This window comes from Hippoglossus stenolepis, chromosome 22 (genome assembly GCF_022539355.2).
Source record: "Hippoglossus stenolepis isolate QCI-W04-F060 chromosome 22, HSTE1.2, whole genome shotgun sequence".
NCBI lineage: Eukaryota > Metazoa > Chordata > Actinopteri > Pleuronectiformes > Pleuronectidae > Hippoglossus > Hippoglossus stenolepis.
Genome location: NC_061504.1, coordinates 8,204,776 through 8,225,284, shown reverse-complemented (window position 1 = coordinate 8,225,284; position 20,509 = coordinate 8,204,776). Strand labels below are relative to the sequence as shown.

Genomic DNA, 20,509 nt, shown 5'->3' with positions numbered 1-20,509 from the left:
GACAATAAATACATAAAAACTTTAATAAAAAGAAAGAAATTTCACTTGAAGTTAAACAAAGTACTGTATGTCATATAGGCTTCTTTTTTTTTGTACTGATTTTAAAATCATTGCTCTGGAAATTTGAATGTATTATTTATTGGTTACCTCTTATTTCATCTGTATTGAAGCAGAAAACACTTCTCTTAGGAATGAATATTTTAGATCCCTCTTGTCGTTTTTTAGTTAAATTGCGGTTTCCAAATTTCACTGGAAGCCTTCTTATTGATTTCGGTAGAGCAGCTGCATGACCAACTGTAGCTCAGGAGCAGCTGTGACGTGAGTTCCCGCGAACTTCAGATTCCCTGGAGGAGCAGAAATGTCGATCATCATTCAAACGATGGCGTGTGTCCTGTATGTCACTATATATGAAAGATTGTGGATTTGAAGTGGTCTCAGTCAGTATTAAGAGTCAAACATTCAGTCTATGTAGCAAGTTCATAATGTCAGTGTTGGGGGAGAAAGTCCGTACATAGAGAGAGACTTAAAGAGAGAGAGAAAGAGCATTAGAGAGAGAGAGAGAGAGAGAAAGAGCATTAGAGAGAGAGAGAGAGAGAGAGAGAGAGAGGGAAGGAAGGAAGGGGGTAGTCATAATCAAGCTGTGTGGAGGAGAGTGAGTGTGTGAATGAAAGTAAAAGACTGGAGACGAGTGCATGTACAGTTGCTTGATTTGAGACTCCTGTCTCTATTCATCTGACAGCGGAAGGATTCAATTAAATATGAAGATTTATTGTAGACTGTTTAATCTGGACACACAACTGACACTGGAGCTTATTCCAATGGATACTGTAACAGCAGCATCTTTGGCAAAATGCTGCCATGTCACGAGTGAACACATGGAAACTTTACGACAGAATGAGGTAAGAAACATAACATTTGTTGTGTGTAATGTAGATCATGTGATGAGTAAGGGAGTTCAGTATAAGGCTGCGGTCTCGTTTATTCATTGACTTGTCTACGCAAACTGGTTTTGTGCAGAGTGAAAGAAACACAAAGTCATGTGATTCCTTTTGAATCAGATTGTTTTATGTACTCATGAGACCTTACGGTTAAAGGGATGGAAAGGCCAAAGTGTAGAGAGAGGAAGGATCCAGAACATACAAGCTCATCTATTAAGCATGATGGATGTGGCGTCATGCCTGTATCTGTATCACTTATTTTAGATGTCTACAGAAACGTGTTGTTTTTCAGATACTCCAGGAACATAATGGATCACAACGTCGCTCCCTTGATCCTTCTTTTCCTCACTTTCTGTTCTGTTCTGTTTCTCCAGACAATAAAAAGGGCGATGCCTGCAGGTCACAGACTAGATGCGCTTGTAGCAAACACAGAGTGACTGTTACTTGGTTTATGAAAAAAGTGCTCTAGCTTAAGTTGATCCATACTTTTAGATGTAAGGAAATTAAAATTAAAAGTGAAAGTGAAACTCTCTCTTGTTTCATGTCCATATATTAATCTTAAACCATTTCAGTGTGCACGCACGAGGAAGAAGAATCTATCCATTCTGTATTTTGGCTGAGATGTTTTTTCCTCTGTCACTTTTATAACTAAAAATAAAAATTTTGCATGATGAAAACTGGAGCTGCGTTTGCATTTTCTGTTTTTTTTTTACTAATTCCACAGCTCAGGATCCAGTCTCCATCACTTAAATATCTGAATGCCTTGTTTCCCAGCTAATCAGCGATCCTGCTGTAAAGGCTGCCTGCACATTTCCTTGGAAAACATGTCAGCTAAACAAATGATGACACCAGTTCCAGATCTGGGAAATTACCAAGCGCTATCTTAGAGGCCACTGAACTTTGAAACATTTGCCTCAGCGACGTGAAAATACGAGTCAGGATGAGGAGAACAGAGCATTTCTGCTGCTGTGAGGGTCAAAGGTTGTTGGTGTCCTGTGTGGAGGAGGCAGCAGAATACACTAAAGAAAAGAAAGCAGGAAGACGAGGGTCTCAATCACTAACAGTATACCTAATGACTGTTGAAATGTTGGTTTGTGTGATGAACTGCTCCAGGGAGATGCTGTCATGTTTTTCCCTTGAGTCTACCCAGCTGGCCCCTGAACACTGAACATTACCAGATGAGATAGAATGGTGGCGGGGCAGAAAATATCAGTCACCATGGACCTTAATCTCATATTAATCTATAATGTAGACATGTGGTGGTATAGATACTGTAAACTGCAGCTTAAAAATTATCCTTGTGATATTTCAAAACCGGACATGACTCTGTCACTCCTTGAGGAAAAAGTTCGTAGATTTGTTGGTAGGTGGGTTAGGCGGTTGGTTGGTAGGTTGGCTAGTTTGTCAGCAGGATTACGCAAAAGCTACTGAAAGGATTTCCACAAGACTTGGTGGAAGGATGGGCCATGGGCCATGAGAGAGCCTGGCATGGATCTGGACAAAGTGGTTGATCCAGGAAATGTTTTTCTCTTTCTTTAACCTTGCGTGATAGGGCTTGATGAAAAGAATAATCAGAAATACAGTGCATGCATTTAGGGGACTGACATCTATGAGTGTGTATAATTTGATGGGGATTTCCTTATTTGTTTTAAATCCCAAAATCTAATTTAAATAGTCCATGGATTTTTTGTTTCATTGGGAAAAGCCTGACAGTAATTATAAACTGGAGCCAAGCCAGACAGGATGTCAATAATCATATCCAAACTCCGCCTCACGCAACAAAACTGAGAAATGAGTGACGTTGGTGACTGAAGATGCTTCTGTCATTCCTCTCTTTCAGGTGCTCAGTCATCATGGAGGCCACTGAGAGAATGAAAACAAAGCAAGACTGCATCTACTCCACTGTCAACAGGTTTGTATCAGGGCAGTCATTATACCTCACAAACCCCCTCCTGAGCCTGAGAAATAAGAAACAGGGTTTATGTTGCCCTTTACTCCTCACGTCCATTAATGAAAAGTCAGGAAAGGTCTCTCAACTCAGGGCTTCCCATTTCCTCCAGTTTATTTATTAAAACATAACAGTTTGATGAAATGGGCCCTGGGCCAAGTATGTGTTTATTTAGCGAGGCTGATGAGAAGAAGATGCTCGGTCATAGGCTTGTCCTCTGGCATTTACTCTCAGGAGGAATTTTCCCACTGTCGCCAGAAAAAGACAGAATGTCCCCGAAGTGGGAGCAACAGTGACCGTACTGGGAAGTTGAGGATACTCTCGAAGCAGCCGGCTGCGCAGCCGTATGTTAGCACACATGTGGTTTACTGAGGAATTATTTTTGAAGTTTTTAATTCTGCTGTATCCCCACAGCACAGAAGTTATTTAATATCTGTTCGTATATAAAAGTGCATATCAATTTAAAATAAGCTTGTATTCATACTATTTACAGTGGCAGAAGCTGGAGCTTTAGCCATTAGCTTTGGGCAGAATTGTTTATGTATTACTAGCGAATGAGCTACAATCTTATCCTTTAATTTTAGCTATTTCAACTATTAATTCATTATTTTAACTGTTGTCAACTGTTTATTCTTTACTTTTACCTAAAAGTAATGTACAGTTGTTTGTTTATCTTGTAGTTTTAGCTTTATCCATTTCTTTTATTATTATCTAGTATATATTTATGATAATCTATATTGTTTATTTAACTGAGCATGTAATCCTGGATGGTAATCAGTGCTATTAACTTGCTCACCTCTCTGCATTACTAGTGTAATTTTGACAATGTTCTTGAAATTAATCATTTTATGTTAATTTGTAACTTAGTAGAACTCAGTCTAAGTGTTTTTTCTCTGTGCGTTTAGGCTAAAGAAGGGCGACCTCGGTGGCAGAAGTGGTTTCCATATTGCTTCTGTTGAAAACAAGGGATCTGGGCAAAGAAAAGAGGTTCCGCCAAAACTTCCCTTCACCACATTGGACAACCTGATCAACCAGAGGGAAGAATCACCCATGATGGCTCACAGGAGGCCGCACTTTGATGCTCACGGCACTGAGAACACCCTCCTGCTAGGCAACAAGCTCCCCAGATCCAATGGAGGCAAGATTAAGGACAAAATTTCTCTGTGGGAGGGAAAGGAACCCACTCACTCACCCATTACCTCAGATTCTTCGGGCCAGTGCACTACTTTGAAAGGGACAGAATCCCAGACAAAAAGCCAAAATAAGACTACTGATGAGCAGAGTGGAGACAGTTACAGGAGAGTGGCTCAGATGGGGAAGGAAAATCTCGGGGAAGAGACTGTTGGAAAACTGGGGGATTCAAGGCCTTGTTCACCCGTTGAAACTGGAAAACAGCCGAGAGGGACACTCAATATCAGTAAACCCTATGAAAACCAACGAGAAGCGGACTGTAAAAGAGTGGTTCAGAACAAAAACCAACACCACGAGAAAGAGAACATAGAAAAGCTTGCAGATTCAAGGCCGTGTTCGCCTACGGTGGTGATGCAGCAGGCGGGAACGTTGAGGGAGAGCGGTGAAAAGAGAGCGGCAGAACAAACCAGCCAAGAGAAGAGAGCGGTGTTCACTCTTTTTAAAAAGCTGGAGGCTTTGGGGGACCACCACGGGAAAACACCTCCGGAGCTTGGAAACTACTTCAGCCCGCCGAGTAAGGACAAAGAGGTGGAGGTGAGAAAGAAAGAATCTGAAGCTGTCAGTCAGAGTGGAAAGGGGAAGCAGCACCAGGAGAATGTGTACACAGAACCAGGAGCGCTCCCTATTAACCCCGTCCCCAAACCCAGACGTACCTTCCAACATCCAGATGCCATCCCCATGGGGAAGAGTCAGAGGCAAGGCAGAGGGCTGAGGAACCTCCCTCCGCTGCCCTCCATCTCCACAAGATCCTTTTCAAAACTTCCCTCTGGTGTCTCCGGGAGACCCAGGGGTGAGAGAGTTAAAGACAACATCAACAGGTAGAGACGGGTCTGAAAAGTCAATTTTTTGCTGATGTACTGACCAGAGCTAAAGTAATGTTAAATATAATGATGTTCAACATCCTGGAGTCATCATATAATGTTTTGTACATTCTGTTCACTGCGACAGGAAATCCTTTGAGTTTGAAGACCTTGCAGGGTCGACTGGGCCGCTCTTCTCTCGTACACTATCTCAGGAACATCACTATGAAGACATCCAGGGTCAGACACATCACTTATCCTCCACCGATTTCCTTTTTTAGAATCTGTGCCAAGCAAAATGTACGAAATGTAGATAACGTAGAAAATGAAGATAAAATGAATAAGGTATGTCAGAGAGGAAGTAGCTAAAAAAGATGGGAACTTTGCAAAGGTACTGTTTTTATTTAATTACTTAAATGGTTTTTTGAGGTATTCCCACCACTTCATAGAATATAATCTGAAGAAAATAAGGTAGTTATGTTTTTGTCCACATTTGTTTGACTGTCTATTAGTTAGCAGCATTACTCAAAAACTACTGGATGGATTATCACAAAATTTAATGGGAGTATGTTGTTCGGGTCAGTGAAGAATCTATTGACTTTTACCTCCACCAAGGCCAATCAGTCCACTTATGAAACCACATTTAAAATCACTAGATCTGGATTTTTATTTGGATCTGCACCAAATTGCACCAATAAATAGACCTATCTTGCAACGGGAAAAAAATTCATGGATGCGCCCCCTGATCCAAGCCAAAAATGAATTGGGTATTGTCTGACACATACCACATCCCTCCACCAAGTTTCATGGTGATTCATCCGGTAGATTTTGCATAATCCTGCTAACAAACAAACAAACAAACACAGATAAAAACATATTCTCTTTGGTGAAGGTAACTAGAAGGGCACTTGGAGATCCCATCCCAATGTTTAGAAAAATTCCTCTTCATCCTATGTGCTCTAAAGTCAATGGGTTCCCATCCGTCCACTAAGTTTCAATAACATTGGTTGGGTAGTTTCTGCGTAAAACCTTAACCTCCTTTGTGGAGGTAATAATTGGACAAATGTTTCACTTCTGCTCTCTCCATAGATTCGCCCAAGGAGAACCCATACGAGGACATAGAGTTGGAGAGTCAGTGCTCCCAGCAGTCTTTGCCCTCCTCCCCTGGTGCTGATACGACCAAGGTCCCTGCAGTAGAAGCTACAGACAACACTTCAACACTTTATAACATTTAAAAGATTAAAAACTCATTGTTTAATTCGCAGATGTCACGGCCGGGCTTCTTCAGGCAGAACTCGGGCAGGAGCTTTAAGCTGCTGGAACTGCGGAGAGGCAACCAGCACGGTGCCAGAAGCGGCGGCATTTCATCTCCACCCCGGCTCAGCCCTCCCTCCACCCCCACGAGTCCAGAACACACCTCGTGGCCGCCCGGCGATCCATACAGCCGCACCTGCCGCAGGATACCAACGGTCTGTATGTGTTCCAGTGTTAGGCCAGCACGCCTCAAACATGGAGAAATCATTTGTTTTTGTTCAAACTGACCCTTTTTCACGGTAACTCAAATTGAGCACAGATAATTTTTTTGCTTTACAGGTGCCAGAGCTGCCAAATCCTTTCACTGAGTCTGAGTTTTTTTCCCAACAGCTTGTTCTGAGGATCAACAGCATATTTGAAGCTCGAATCGGAAAGAAACATCTGAGAAGGATCTACCACTATGCTGAGACGACTTCAGGAAGAGGTGATGTCGTTAAATGCTTCCTAACTTGAGATTGTAATGTATTAATGTGGATTTTTGCCTTTAAATAATTAGTTTTGTCTTTACAGTAACAGATGAAAACAGTGACTCTGAGAGTGAAGTTGAAGAACGAGCTAAAGGTAGCGTCCATCGCCACAGCTTTCTAACCACAAACACCACTTTCATCTTTTTTTTATTCTTTTATTTTGACATATTTAACTACACTGTCATCTTACCTCCTCTTTTCCAGCTAACCGTCAGCGCCTTGTGTCCGTTCAGTCCATTCTGAGCCGGCCGAGCCAGAGCCAGGTCCACTACAATGGCACCAGCAGCAGGAGCAGCTCTCTGGACAAGGAGCTCCACCAGCGGAAGCTCTTTGAGTATTTCCTGGTTGTGTCGCTGCAGAAGGCGAAGGCCGGTGTCCACTATCTGCCGGAGGTCACGCAGCAGTTCCCCCCTAAGGTCAGGAGCAGAGGACCCATTGTTTTTGTGTGTAGTAAATGTCTCAAAATAGATATTAGGGTCTTGCACACACAGGGGGAGCTGGAGCCAATCCCAGCTGACATTGGGCGAGAGGCGGGGTACACCCTGGACAGGTTGCCAGTGTATCACAGGGTCAACACACAGAGACAAACCCCATTGACACACACCTATTCAATTTAGTAAATTTATTTAATTTAAGTAAATTTAGATTATCCAATTAACCAAACCCCAATCTTGTGACTGTGGGAGGAAGCCGTAGCACCTGGAGAAAACCTACGCAGACACAATGAGAGCATGCAAACTCCACTGAGAAAGACGCTGAGCAAACCTGGAATCGAACTGGGAACCTTCTTGGAGATGCAGATTCAAAATGTATCCCTCCACCAAGGGCCAACAGTCTCCTTCAATTCAATCAAGCTGCACCACATTGTGCACACTCATGGATATCTGTTGCCTTAATATGTTTTTCATTAAGATCCATGAATTGTTCTCTGGGAAATTTTGTGAAAACATCAACAAACGTCCAATCTCACAATATCCCTGATCTGGATCCTTCACTGACCCATCCTGCATCCTTCCACCAAGTTCCCGTGGAAATCCATTATGTGGTTTTTGTGTAATCTTGCTAACACCAAGACTAACAAACCAACAAACAAACTGACAGGGGTGGAAACATAGCCGGGCGGAAGTAATTACAATTAGTCTAAATTAAAACTTTTTATTAGTCCCACAGTGGGAGGATTTAGCTTAAAGAGCAGCAAAGATTCAACAGTAAAATACACATTCAGTAAAGGTAATAAGTAAAAAATACAACATAAACACAAGGAACTATAAAAACTAGTAATATGTAAGATGTAAACAATATATACAAAGTGTAGCAGTATTGTACATGTTGGAAATTGAAATTGCACATGTAGAAAATTATTATTGCACAGTTACATTAGTTAGAAAACCTGAGTGAGATATAAAATGAGATAAAAGTTATTGAAAATGTATGAAAGTTTGGTTTTCTGTTGTGCTGCAGTTGGAGCGAAGCTTCAAGTTCATGAGGGAGACAGAGGATCAGCTGAGGATCATTCCTCAGTTCTGCTTCCCTGATGCTAAAGACTGGGAGTCGGTGGAGAACTACCCAAGGTGAGACTATACAATTAATCCAATTGTCCAATTTAATAGTCAAAGTAGTTTTAAATACTCTCCCAGAACCTCTACATACACAAATGTAACTCTTATTACCTCTCGAAAACTTGCACATGACTGTCAATGTGGGTTTTTGATTGAAAAGTCAGCTTAGAATGTGCACAAAAATAATAACTGTGTATTTTTCAAAATATGAATCCTGTTTATTTGTGTGTTTGCTGCGTCCCCCACAGTGAGATGTTCTCCTTTGTTTTGACTGGAGAGGACGGGACCAGGAGGTTCGGATACTGCCGGCGTTTACTGGTAAATAGGAATGAACAGAATAAATAAGTGTCACTGCTGCACTGGACAGGAAGTGGCCAAATACCACGGTGACGGCTGAGTAAATAAGCGTGCCAAAATAGTCTACGTGCCTGTGGGAAAAAAATTAAAGAGTCCATGTCAGAGTCTGGGAGGAAGTGTGTGAGTCTGGGAAAGTGTATATGTTTGTTTCTATACATCTTCTGATGTATTTGAGTGTGTTCTTTAAATTATTTGGGGGGGGGGGGCAGAAATAAACTGATGAGGAAAGAAGTATATTCTTCCGGTCATGTGAAAACCTTGCCTTTCCAATTTGGTTATTTTCACAATGATGAGATTACAGTATCTCCTAAGGGGGCAGAATAAAATACGCTTTGCACGTATAAAATAATTTTATTACCCTCAGACGGAAATTATCAACTAACTGAATAAAGACATTGAGGTTTTCCAAAAGTACATTTTGTTTTTTCTCCTCAGCCCAGTGGAAAAGGCAAACGTCTACCAGAGGTCTATTGTATCGTCAGTCACCTCGGCTGTTTCAACCTGTTCTCCAAGGTAAATCTCTCACACTGGTGCCCTACTATAATATTACTATTAATAAGGTGTGTTACGACTAAGATTCACATGAGGACTCAAATGCAGATGCCAAATGATGGCAGATTTTCTTTTTTCTTCAAAGTTTGTGGGCCATTATCCAACGTTGTCTACGACCACTAAACATTTACTTTAAAATTACACCTTTAAAGGGTCATTGTGTCAGATTTAGGTGAAAGGGATCTATTGGCAGAAAATAAATATAAAATGATCCGAGTGATGTTTTCACTATTGTGCATCATTTAAGTTTAAGATGGTAAAAAGAGTAAAAGGCCATCCATCCATTGAGGGTCGCCGGGAGGTGGAGCCATCATAAAAGCAAAAATCATTTGATAATTTTAAGTAAACACTACAAGATATTGTTGTAAATAAGAAGGGTAATTGAAGTACATACATTTGAATATCGGTAAACATTTAATATCAGCAACCAGTAAATGTGTCTTCTTACATTTAGAGATGATCATTTAAGTGCATTATACGTTCTATTGTGATGAGTGAGAACATGACATTCAAGATCAAGAAAGAAATCACTCCACAAAAAAAGTTCCAAACACATCAGAAGTCCCCGAAACAAAGTCTCCTCAAAGGGTCCCAATGACAGTGTGTTTGTGTGTATGTGTAGGTGCTGGATGAGGTGGAGAGGCGGAGGGCTCTGTCTCCGGCCTTAGTGCAGCCCTTCATGAGAGCCATCATGGAGGCCCAGTTTCCTGCTCCGGGCAAAACCATCACTGTCAAAACGTTCCTGCCTGGCTCGGGCACTGAGGTGAGGGACGCTGTGAGCACCAAGATATTATGAGGAAACTATTACTTGTCTTTACTGTTGCTTTAATGTTTTATCTGATATCTTTTGAATCCAATGCTATTTCCCAGGTGATGGAGCTCTGTCGACCCTCTGACTCCCGCCTGGAGCACGTCAACTTTGAGTGTCTCTTCTCCTGTTTGAGTCTGCGGCTGCTCCTGCGGGTGTTCGGCTCTCTGCTGCTGGAGCGACGGGTCATCTTCACTGCTGACAAACTCAGGTCGGTTTGACGCATCCCCTTAATGTCTGCATGTATCCCCTATCTCTTATAAAATATAATGCTGTGCTGAAAATGAGTCTCCCAGTGTTTACATGATTATGAAGACAGAAGTGATGATGTTTTCATAATGAAGTTAGAGGTAGTGTGGGTGGTCTATAGCCCCTCATATCTAAATAAATATAAGGCAGTCCCAGTTTTATTCAGGGAACATGCCAGAGAGATATTTTGAGGCCTGCAGGCTGCTGGTTGTTGTTGTTGTGCTGGGGCCAGTTTGTTTGTGCTGCAGGAGAAAAGCCAGTGAGAGCCAGAGAGTGTGGTCACATGAGCAGAGGACAGGAATGCAAAGTCAGAGTGACGTTAAAAGAAAGAAGAATGCAGCCTCGCTTCCCTCAGTGGGAAATGGACCTTGGGGGAATAATCTGCGTCACTGGATCATACTGCCCTCATGTGGCGAGAATGAAGTCACATCTGTTGCTTTGTCTTTTCTCCTTTCCCAGCTCTGCTTTCAATCATTTATGGAAAAAGTGTTTCGAAGTGGGTGTAAACATGCAAATCCACTATTTATCTGTAATCTAATAAAACCTCATATTCCTCCTCTGTTCCTCCTCGTCCTCCCCCTTGCAGCACTCTCTCCCAGTGCTGCCATGCTGTGGTGGCCCTGCTGTACCCCTTCGTGTGGCAGCACACTTACATCCCCGTGCTGCCCTCTGCCATGCTCGACATCGTCTGCACCCCGACCCCGTTCATCGTGGGCCTGTTGTCCAGCTCGCTGCCCCAGCTCACTGACCTGCCCCTGGAGGAGGTCAGAGAGGAACTGCTTCTTAGAAATTGAAGTTATCTGAAGGTGTAAATAGATTTATCACATCAAAAGACTGATTTCTTTTGAATTACAATGACTTATATTTCGTGTGCACAGGTTCTGGTTGTGGATCTAGGAAACAATCGGTTTCTCAGACAGGTAGGCTGCATGCATTGACTCATGTTTGGTTGGTGTTTATGGCTCTGCATGATCTTGATGGATGTGGAAAAAGTTCAGATGATAAAATATCATCTTGTCCTTTTCCTTATAGTTGGACGATGAGGACTCCATCTTGCCCTCCAAGCTTCAATCAGCGCTGGAGAACGTTCTCGAGAGGAGAAGAGATCTCGCCAATGAGAGAGGAGACGCACCGGGTGGTAAGACATAACAAGACATCACTACAACAAACCACCTCTTTATTTCTTGCATCTTTTATCCTTGCAGCAACACTGATGAATATGTGGTTCAACTTCCTCTTTTCAGACTCTGAACAGCTCAGCACGGTCGTGTCTGAGGCCTTTGTGCGTTTTTTCGTGGAGCTAGTTGGCCACTACCCGCTCTTCATTACTGCCGATCGGGAGGACGGCTACTCCTCCTCGTCCTCCTCCCCGGTCCCCTGTTCCTTCCAGCGGGAGGGCTTTCGTAAAGCGATCCCCTCCAAGACCGTGCGTCGCTTCCTGGAGGTGTTCATGGAGACCCAGATGTTTGGCTGGTTCATCCAGGAGAGGGAGCTCCACAGGCAGGCTCTGAGAGGTACAGAGGTGCAGCGGCAAGGTCACGTTCAAACCCAAACGCTGGTGAGGTGACACAGAGGCTCATAATTCCTTCTCCTTTCTCAGGACTGTTTGAAGTGAGGTTGCAGGAGTATCTGGACTCTATCAATGAGAATGAACATCGGCGGGTGAACAGGTTTCTCAAAGGCTTGGGTAAGGATCTCTCTGAGCTATTCTTAGCCAGAGTTTGTTCTGTGCAAATGACCATAAGCTCTCTAACCTTAAACCTCTGGATTCTTTCCCTTTGTTTCAGGAAACAAAATGAAATTTCTTTCCAAGAAATAATGCAACTTTAACTACAAAAAGCACCGAAGCACTGAAACAAGAAAAAAGGACTGCAGATATGCACATTTGCATGCTTCCTCATTTTCATCCCATCTTCAAACTCTAATATATTGAGTGAGACAGAGGGTTTCGCTCTAGGACTCAACAGAAAGTGGCTGTTGTGATTCTACCAAAGTGCTGCTGTATTTCATTTCAAGGAAGGAACATGGGACTGTGGACAGACGGGAATATTTCCTGTTTATGTTTCCTGGCTGGTTCCTTTTTATATGATATTCCTCAGACATTCATGAATCAATCAAATAACATGGTGTAAAATATATATTAAAAAACATGGCAGATGATTAATTATAGGATAGAAGTTTGTGTATAAATCATATTGAATCCAGGTGCTTCTATACAGGACATTGTTTGTCAAGCATTAAAGTTTATATGCTACACAGTATGTTAGTCAGCCTGTAATTTGACTTGACAGTTCATAGTCATTTTGTTTTCTGAATCCACCAGGGGGCAGTAGTATATGTTTTTCTAGTTACTTGATCTTGATGATAATGACACAAACCTGCTTTTTAAATGCTTTTAATTTTCTTTAAGTCGTAACAGTGACAACATCACTAAAACTTTGAGACTAAAGTAAATAAATTTCATTGAAGCTCTACGTTTTTTGTCAACGTTGTCATGTTTTTTCCACGTCTCATTCGTTGCTTTGCTGGTTTATATAGTTTGGATGACTTTTTTGTGAACTTCTCTTTTCCCACCGTCCTCCAGTTTGCAGATTATGAGCCATGAGATCACATTTGGGTAAATACACAGTGTATCCAATAACTGTTTGACAATATGAGTTTGGTTACAACGCTGGAAAATCCGGAGAGGCAAATAAAAAGCCAAGGAAATTGTGTTCACTCAGCGATTGTGAGCCAGTTTTACACAGTGAGCAATCCGCAAACAACCTTGTTTCTAACCATTCGCTGCTGTGTTTGAAGTTATGTGGTCGTTTTACTACAAAGGGCCCCAAGTTCAGAGTTGGTGGCGGCCTTACTATTTTAGTCTCTGAGTCATGGAAACAAAGCACATCTATGTCAGCGTGAAAACATAACACAGGTGCAGAGCAGAGCATAGACGTGTATTGTCTGGGGGATAGTGTTTCTCAGTCCGTGCCTGCTCAGCAAGCAGGATGGCCCCCGGGCATCGCTAGGTGCCGAACCTGTCACCTTGACGGTGGCAAATTCACACACACATGCTGACACACATGCTGACACAGATGTTGACGTAAATACACGGACGCCCAGAGTTTATACACACACGTTATGTGCACCAGTTGGACAATGATTAACCCAAGAGTACAACTACCCCGAGCTGCCACGCCAAAACTTGTTTGCAATCGAGCAGATCATTTTTTTAGACAGTTAGCTGATAACCTTTATCAATTATTAATAGATAGCTAAAGGTTATGGATGATTTAGATAAAAGAATAAATAATCCTGATATGACTGGGTGTATTTAGTTAATGATTTCAAACTAATTTAGCTGAAAGTACTTAGATAGATAAACAGTTGTATGTGCTAAAATAGAGAGGCAACAGTTATTAAAGACTGTTTAAATTGAAAAAAAAAATAAGTTGATACATTGTTGACGTAAAAAGCTATGGATAAATAAAAGGTTAAACCGTTATCATTCACAATGAATTATGGTTAGCTGAATCAGCTGAAACAGATATCTACATATATTAGATAAATTATATATCTAAAAGTTGTGGAAATAGTGATTAAAGTATTAGATTAGCTAAGCAATTGATAAAAGCTCCCCCAAAGTGAAGAAATCCATCTTGATCACCCTCTGGTGGCATGATACAGTATAGTTCATAAAGCCTGCCTCCTCCGTGTTAGTGGATGGGACATGGACCAAATTAAAAGTCAAAGGACACACTAAATAAATGTTTCTCAAAGATGTTTTTTCGGTATAGTTTTTATCACACCAATGCACGTCCAAGTGCTCAATCTACCGGGAATGTTTGGTTTTAATCACAAGGTTAAACATCGTGATTGACAGATCAGATTAGGGTCTGTGACTACATGTTATTTTGTAATTCAGTTAAGGGCCACTGTTATATATCGAAGCTCTGGTTCAAGTTCAACTGAAATGAGCACATTTGAAAGGTTATGGGTGATGTTGTTGATCATCATGTCTTTTTTTGGGGGGGGGGATGTACATCAGACCAAAATTGTTGGGAAACCACTGTCCTGAAACACATATGTTCAGCGAAGCTGTCACAGAGTAACAAATGGGAAAATCCTACCGCAGCTTCCTATCTGGCTCCCAAGGTGGGGGAACCGCCGTGCTTTTTGGACAGGAGGCGTCTCAGGAAGATGAATGTATGTGGTGAGAGACGAGCTCTGACGGCTGGCGAAATGTTTGCTCAACTCACTCAGGTTCTTGGAACACGAGTGAGTTTGTATGTGTGTGCAGACGGGTGAACACCAAACCCAAAGTGTCACATTCTGTTTCCTGCTAAACACCTGGCTGCGGCTCAAGACAACTGGCTCGTTAGTGCGGAGGTAATTATGGTTTCGATTAATTCCAGTAAGCGTGCGTTCACTCGCATAGCCTCACATCCTGCACTGGTGTAGTTCCACTGCCAAACTGCGTGTGGAATATCTCTCACCACTGCAAACACAAATGTCATGCACTTTCACTTGTGGGAGAGAGAGCAACTCTTATCTGCCACTTAGAAACAACAATAGTTTGCTGAAACTAATCATCCTTCAGAGTGGTTTTCACATGTCCCTATTATCTGACTGGATTTTCCACCTTCAAGAGATACAATGATCACATTGTTTTCACTACCTGCGAGGACCTGCTGCAAGACTCGGATGTGCATTGATCACAGGCGCTGACGTCTGTTATTCTCAGCAGAAATAAAACCATACAAACATCATGGTCCATTAAAACCAACCACATATTCACTTATAACATATCTCAGAAGACATAGTGACCTCATTTCAAGGCATGCAAACGTACATTTGAAACTCTCAGGCTCTTGCCTCTGCTAATTACATGATTTATGGCGTAATCTATGGAGGCAAGGAGGTGCGGTAACTACGCAGCACTCGCCATCAATCAAAATGAAAAGTGTAATGTAATTTTCCATAATTTCTTTTTTAAACCTTCTCTCCCACAAGGCTCAACTAAACGTTTTGGCAATCGGCTCCTAAACAGATTTGAATGTGCTCAAGAGCATGGTTGTAACTTCCGGGTGCCTCAGACTTCTTCTGTTGTCACAACACAAATACGACACCCATTGAGTTCTCTCGTGCCTCGAACTTGAAAACCACCGGAGGCCATGATTGAGTCCGCCGCTCCTCTAAACGCCAACTCACACTGATTCTAATTTGTCTAACGCTGCCTCTGTGGGAGCAGAAGTGTGGGAATAACAAATGTAGTAGAGTAAAAAAAGAAAGGGGGCGGGGCGGGTGCAGAAAAGAGCGGGAAAGCTCGGCCGTGCACACACAAAAATGCATGCACATGTGCAACACACACACACATGTGAAGGGCTCCAAACATGCACCCGTCAGCTTGTTTTTCGCAGCTGCAGGTGCAGTGTCCAGCTGCAGCCCTGCCATGCATGCCAGGGAACTGAATCATTTCCCCCCTTTTTTTCAGAGGAGGAGCCATCAAAGCATGTGGAGAACATAACAGGAGGAGGTGAGAGGAGAGAGAACGGTGGAGGAGAGGAGAGGGGAATTTGACAGAAGAAGGAGTGAAGTGGTAGGAAGTAGAGAGGAGAGAGAAAAAAGGGATTAGGAAGGAAGGGAGGGTTTTCCATTTCCCCGCTGCTAAAGCGTGTCACAGAGGAGGAGAGGAAAACCATTGTGGCTTGTGCAGCTCGACGTTTTTTTCTCTCCCTGTAATCTCAAATTTTGAAAGAAAAAGGGTGAGAGAAGCTCAGATATAGCCATAGAGAGAGGGAGAGTCTGTTAGGGGATGGGGGCAGGGAAGCTCGGGCCACACACATCGTTCTCCAGGCCTGAGGGTGCGTCAGTCAGTCAGGCCTGTCTGAATGTGGTCGGCTGGATGTGTCCAAGTTTATTCACACCACTATTACACCACCATTAGTCATGGCATCTGACGACGAGGGTTAAAATCCTCCTCTCTTTCTCTTTGTCTTTGTCTCTCACTCACTCGTTCAGCTGGAAAAAGAACCTTTAAAGGGTCATACCCCCAATTTTTCCCCCTTATCTCACCTTACATTGTCTGACTCTGTATCTACTCTGAGCACGAAGAGAGAGAGGAGTCTGTCTGGAGCCTGGAGCCCGAGGAGTGGCCTTCATGACCACACACACACACACACACATTCAGACACACACTCACGCAGACATAGGCCGGTCGCACGGGATTCTTTGTCAAGAGTGTAGTTGCAGGGTGGTCCAGTCTGTAAGTGTCAGGGCGGAGACTCATCACTCTTCATGTGGTTTTTATGTGCGGACCATGGTGCGGACGTGAGGAGCTTTGTGCGGACTCCAACATGTCCGCCGATATGCCCTCTGTAAATCATGTGCACAATGCAACTTGAATGCACAACGTTTATTTTTAGGATTTACTATTTAATGTATTGCTATTTTATGGTAATTAATCTTAAAGCTGTGGAGAAACATCATCAAAACTGCAAATGTGAACCTCATGGTGGAGTCAGAGGTAAAGACTCTGCTTCATTCTCTAAAGACCATTAATGTCAGTAAAAAAACCTTATAACAATTAATCCAATAGCTGTTGAAGCAGGCTGATGATGGACTAAGAGACATTACGATCATTAGATGCTAAATTGAGTTTTTTTTGTGTGCATGAATGCACCAATTTCTGTATGTCTGCACATGCGACATATGTGATTTGTTAAATTAGTAAATGACAAGACTAGAAGTTGAATAGGCTCAATTTAGGAACACGATTTGTACGAATGCCACAACACAGAGATACGTTTTAACCAAACTGCATTTCAACAACAAATGATGAATAATCTATGATATTTTTTGGAATCTCAGTACTTGTTCCTTTATTTCAAGCAAAGAAGGTGGAAAAAGTAGGTTATTTTCATCCTTCCACACCAAGCTCACCATCAAAGAGTCGGTCTGTTGATCCAAGGTGATTCCGGTTGTCGGACGTGACAGCCAAAACATTGTTTTTATTCAAATTAAAAACTACACTTCAAATCACTTATTACTTATTACATTAACAATTAAACAATAGAAATATGAACCCAAATACAAACAGGCTAAAACCAAAAGCCTTTTTTTAAAAAAACATATTGAACCTACTTTTCTTAAATTGCCATTTTCCCAATGGGAGTTCTGCATTGTATGCTACATGCTGGGTTGTCAGTACAGAGTCTGATGTTTGCAGATTTCATCCAGTTCACATCTGCAACTCACCGCTGAGTGTTACTATTCGAACCTGGGTAACACATGCATGCATCTTCTCCTTCACCTTTCAGCTTCAGCGTCTCATCAACTTTCCAACGTTAATGTGTCCGCCAGCCAGAGTTACACAACAATCATAATATCTTTTCCCGTATGAGTGGACCATCTGCTAACATGATAATCTGGATGAAACGCGATCCGTTCGTACCTTTGTTTGGCGCTCACTGCGGCACACTTGCAGTTTTAAAGTACAGTGGCCAGCCTGACATAAAACAGTTTGACTGACAATTACTGTTGCTATAAAAAAATAAAAGAGGAGAATATACAGTAACATGTGGTTTTCACATTAACATCAGGCTCGTGTTTGAGCGTGCGTGTTTTATGTATGTATTCCTAAGAAATCAAGGCTTGTTTTTCCACTCGTGGTGATGAGTTGAGTATAATTTCATATTCAGGCGTTGATGTCGACTGGAGTAATTGAGGGTGTTTTTTTTTTTCAGAGAATGGGGCCTAATGTGCAGGCATCCAGAGCAATAGCGAGTGTGTTGAGAGAGCGGTGCTATTTGCAGAGAGAGAAAATTGCCTGACAACTGTAAGCGCTGCCTGTGAGTAATGTTGCCATGAGGAAGTACGCCCATACAAATAGGCTCTGTCTTTAAGCTGTCACTCAGCCATTCATCACCCTGTGTATTTATTCGGGGGGGGAAGAGAAATGCTTATCTCTTTGGTGGCCGTGTTTATTTTCCTCCAGAGCGCTTTTAGCTGCTGTCTCTGGATGTGCGTGTCCAGAATGCTCCACGCCTTCACTCAGGTGTACGACTTTTGTTGGTTTATTTTATCTACTAATTCCACAAATGTCTCACGAACCACTTACGTAATCGATTTCCCAGTTGTCACACAATCAGTGGGGTGGGGTCAGGAGGCTAACTATCAGTCTGCCGCCTGAGTTTAATCTTTGTCTACGTCCTAAGATAAACATCAGTAGCGGTCGGTAACAGCGTGAAACTGCGGATCAGAAATCGTCGCCAGATAATCATCATAATAATTCAATTTTCACCATATCAGACTGACACAGACATTGGCGGGAGTCATGATCTCCAATATTGATAGATCACTTCCCCTTTAGCAATTTGACTACAAAGACACAGAGCTTTTATTGTGAAAAGTTATGAATTTGGGTCTGAGGATTGTGCAGATTGCTGAAATGGCCGACGTGCAATGCATGAAAAAATAAAAGCAGTTAAGTAAATCTTTTGAACTTGTATATGAACCACTCACGTGAACAAAAATAATAAAGCAAATTGAGTTTCTTTTAATGGAAAAAAAGGATACAATTTTAATTGCAGATAAACCAGGTAGAATGAACACAAAGTGTTCTAACGTCACTCTGCACCATAGACTAAAGGTCTGCACACAACGTCCAGCACACAAACAATAAAAAAGTGACAGCAGCAAACAGCCCATTCAAAACAGGCAGGTTAAGAACGGGCAGTACACTGGTGTGGTTTACATCTTTTTTTTCTCCTCTTATTCTGGCCGACAATGACCATCACTATCACTAAAGCTCCTGCACATTTTGTCCAAGCAACTTTCCACAGGTGTCTTTCACATCCCGCCAACATACTGTCAATTCTATGACGCTGGGCAGTATAATGCTCTGCTCCGATCATTGTATTTTTACTGTAATACTTTGGCTCTTGCTGTTCTCCACTTAAAATGACAGTAATAGATAACATGTCGGGATTAAAAAATATACATTCTTGTTTCTTTTTAAGTCCTCTTCATTTTCCACTTCAGCCGGTCTTCGCTGTGATTTGTGCTCCTGCAGGTATTTAACCGGTGTACATCTGGAAAGATCTGGAAAGGGTTACAGGGGAGGTTTTTGTTCCACCACTGCAGATCGCAGCGGATGGGGTTTTTCAATCTGCTATTGAAGGTCAGACAATAGGCTTTTAACAAGCCCGATGTGATGGGATCTGATGTTTTAAATACTGAAAGTCCATTATCATAAAAAAAAAAGAAAAAAGTAATGGAGGGCTGAAATATATGCGACATGTTATCACTTTAGATGATTTGAGGGGCCCAGAGAAGAGAGAGGGAGGAGCAGTAAAAAAGTTTGGCACGGAGAGATCCCAAGCACATGAGAAATACATTGGAGCATGTGTGAGTGTGTGTGAGAAAGAGAGCGAGAGTTGGCTTCAGTTCAACTCTGTAACTTGGTGCAAATCATACGTGTCCAACAGCCAGCACCTCAGGACACCAGACACATACAGCAGGCCTCTGTTCTTAGCCTGTCACGTCATGAAGAGATCCGATTCATGCTAAAGGGGCTTGTGTTGGAGCACATGGGTTGATAATACCATAATGCATTATTGGAGGAGGAAAAACAAGCATTGCATTGGCTTAGATGACAACTCTTCAACCACACCCAGCTGTGATGTAGCTACAGTTGCACGCGCCATCACAGCTGCACAGATTGTGGGAAAAGCACGTTTTCAGCATTAGTTGCGAGCAGGATTTATAAACTGGGTGCAGTAATTCTTTAATAGTGTTAAAGTACAGTATGTTTGATGTTACTGACAAAGACATACACCAAATACATATATATGTCAACTTAGAATAGATTGCAATGGATTTCATATGTTTTGAACAGTGGATCCAAAATATGTGTCATGTGGATTTAACGATATCATTTAATCCACTACTTTATGCTTACTACTTAAGTTTCACGTCTATTTATGTCATTCCAGTCATATCTGTAAAACATACAGTGGAATGAAATTGGACCAACATTAAAAGCCAGTGCAATAATCATAGAGTGAAATCAAGTTAAAATGATTTAAATGCAGGTTTACTTTTAAATATACCATTTATCTAAACCAAAACCTAATTGCAGCAAATAGACTTTGACACACTCAAGCTGCCAGTAAAATTATCTCCTTAGTAATGGATTTCCTTTCACACCAACATGTTTGGAACATTGTGCTCTGAAAACGCTGAAAGTACGTGACTGGGCCTTCTTAAATTAGCTGCATTGCTCATTGCCCGGGGAACAGATAGTGATGTTATGGCAGACATACTGTACTCAATGTACAGTTC

General features: G+C 42.0%; 1 protein-coding gene across 1 annotated transcript; it reads left to right on the top strand.

Moving 5' to 3' along the window:
- The first annotated feature begins 195 nt into the window (after positions 1 to 195).
- Positions 196 to 12,657, top strand: LOC118101804 (DENN domain-containing protein 2A). The gene is made up of 20 exons (XM_035147798.2): positions 196 to 899; positions 2,779 to 2,850; positions 3,792 to 4,895; positions 5,026 to 5,117; positions 5,967 to 6,061; positions 6,143 to 6,346; positions 6,522 to 6,615; positions 6,702 to 6,752; positions 6,863 to 7,074; positions 8,120 to 8,229; positions 8,466 to 8,535; positions 9,010 to 9,087; positions 9,749 to 9,889; positions 9,997 to 10,145; positions 10,770 to 10,947; positions 11,062 to 11,103; positions 11,216 to 11,321; positions 11,428 to 11,697; positions 11,784 to 11,870; positions 11,971 to 12,657. The coding sequence occupies exons 1-20, from the start codon at positions 859 to 861 to the stop codon at positions 12,000 to 12,002; spliced, it is 3,228 nt and encodes a 1,075-aa protein (XP_035003689.2). The 5' UTR covers positions 196 to 858; the 3' UTR covers positions 12,003 to 12,657.
- The last annotated feature ends 7,852 nt before the right edge of the window (positions 12,658 to 20,509 follow it).

What these genes read in the sequence shown, in the direction of transcription:
- LOC118101804 (XM_035147798.2), top strand. Translation starts at nt 859, where the DNA reads ATGTCACGAGTGAACACATGGAAACTTTACGACAGAATGAG. An exon ending in TGAGACGACTTCAGGAAGAG is followed by an intron (nt 6,616 to 6,701) that starts GTGATGTCGTTA and finishes TTGTCTTTACAG; the next exon opens with TAACAGATGAAAACAGTGAC. An exon ending in CCACAGGCAGGCTCTGAGAG is followed by an intron (nt 11,698 to 11,783) that starts GTACAGAGGTGC and finishes CTCCTTTCTCAG; the next exon opens with GACTGTTTGAAGTGAGGTTG.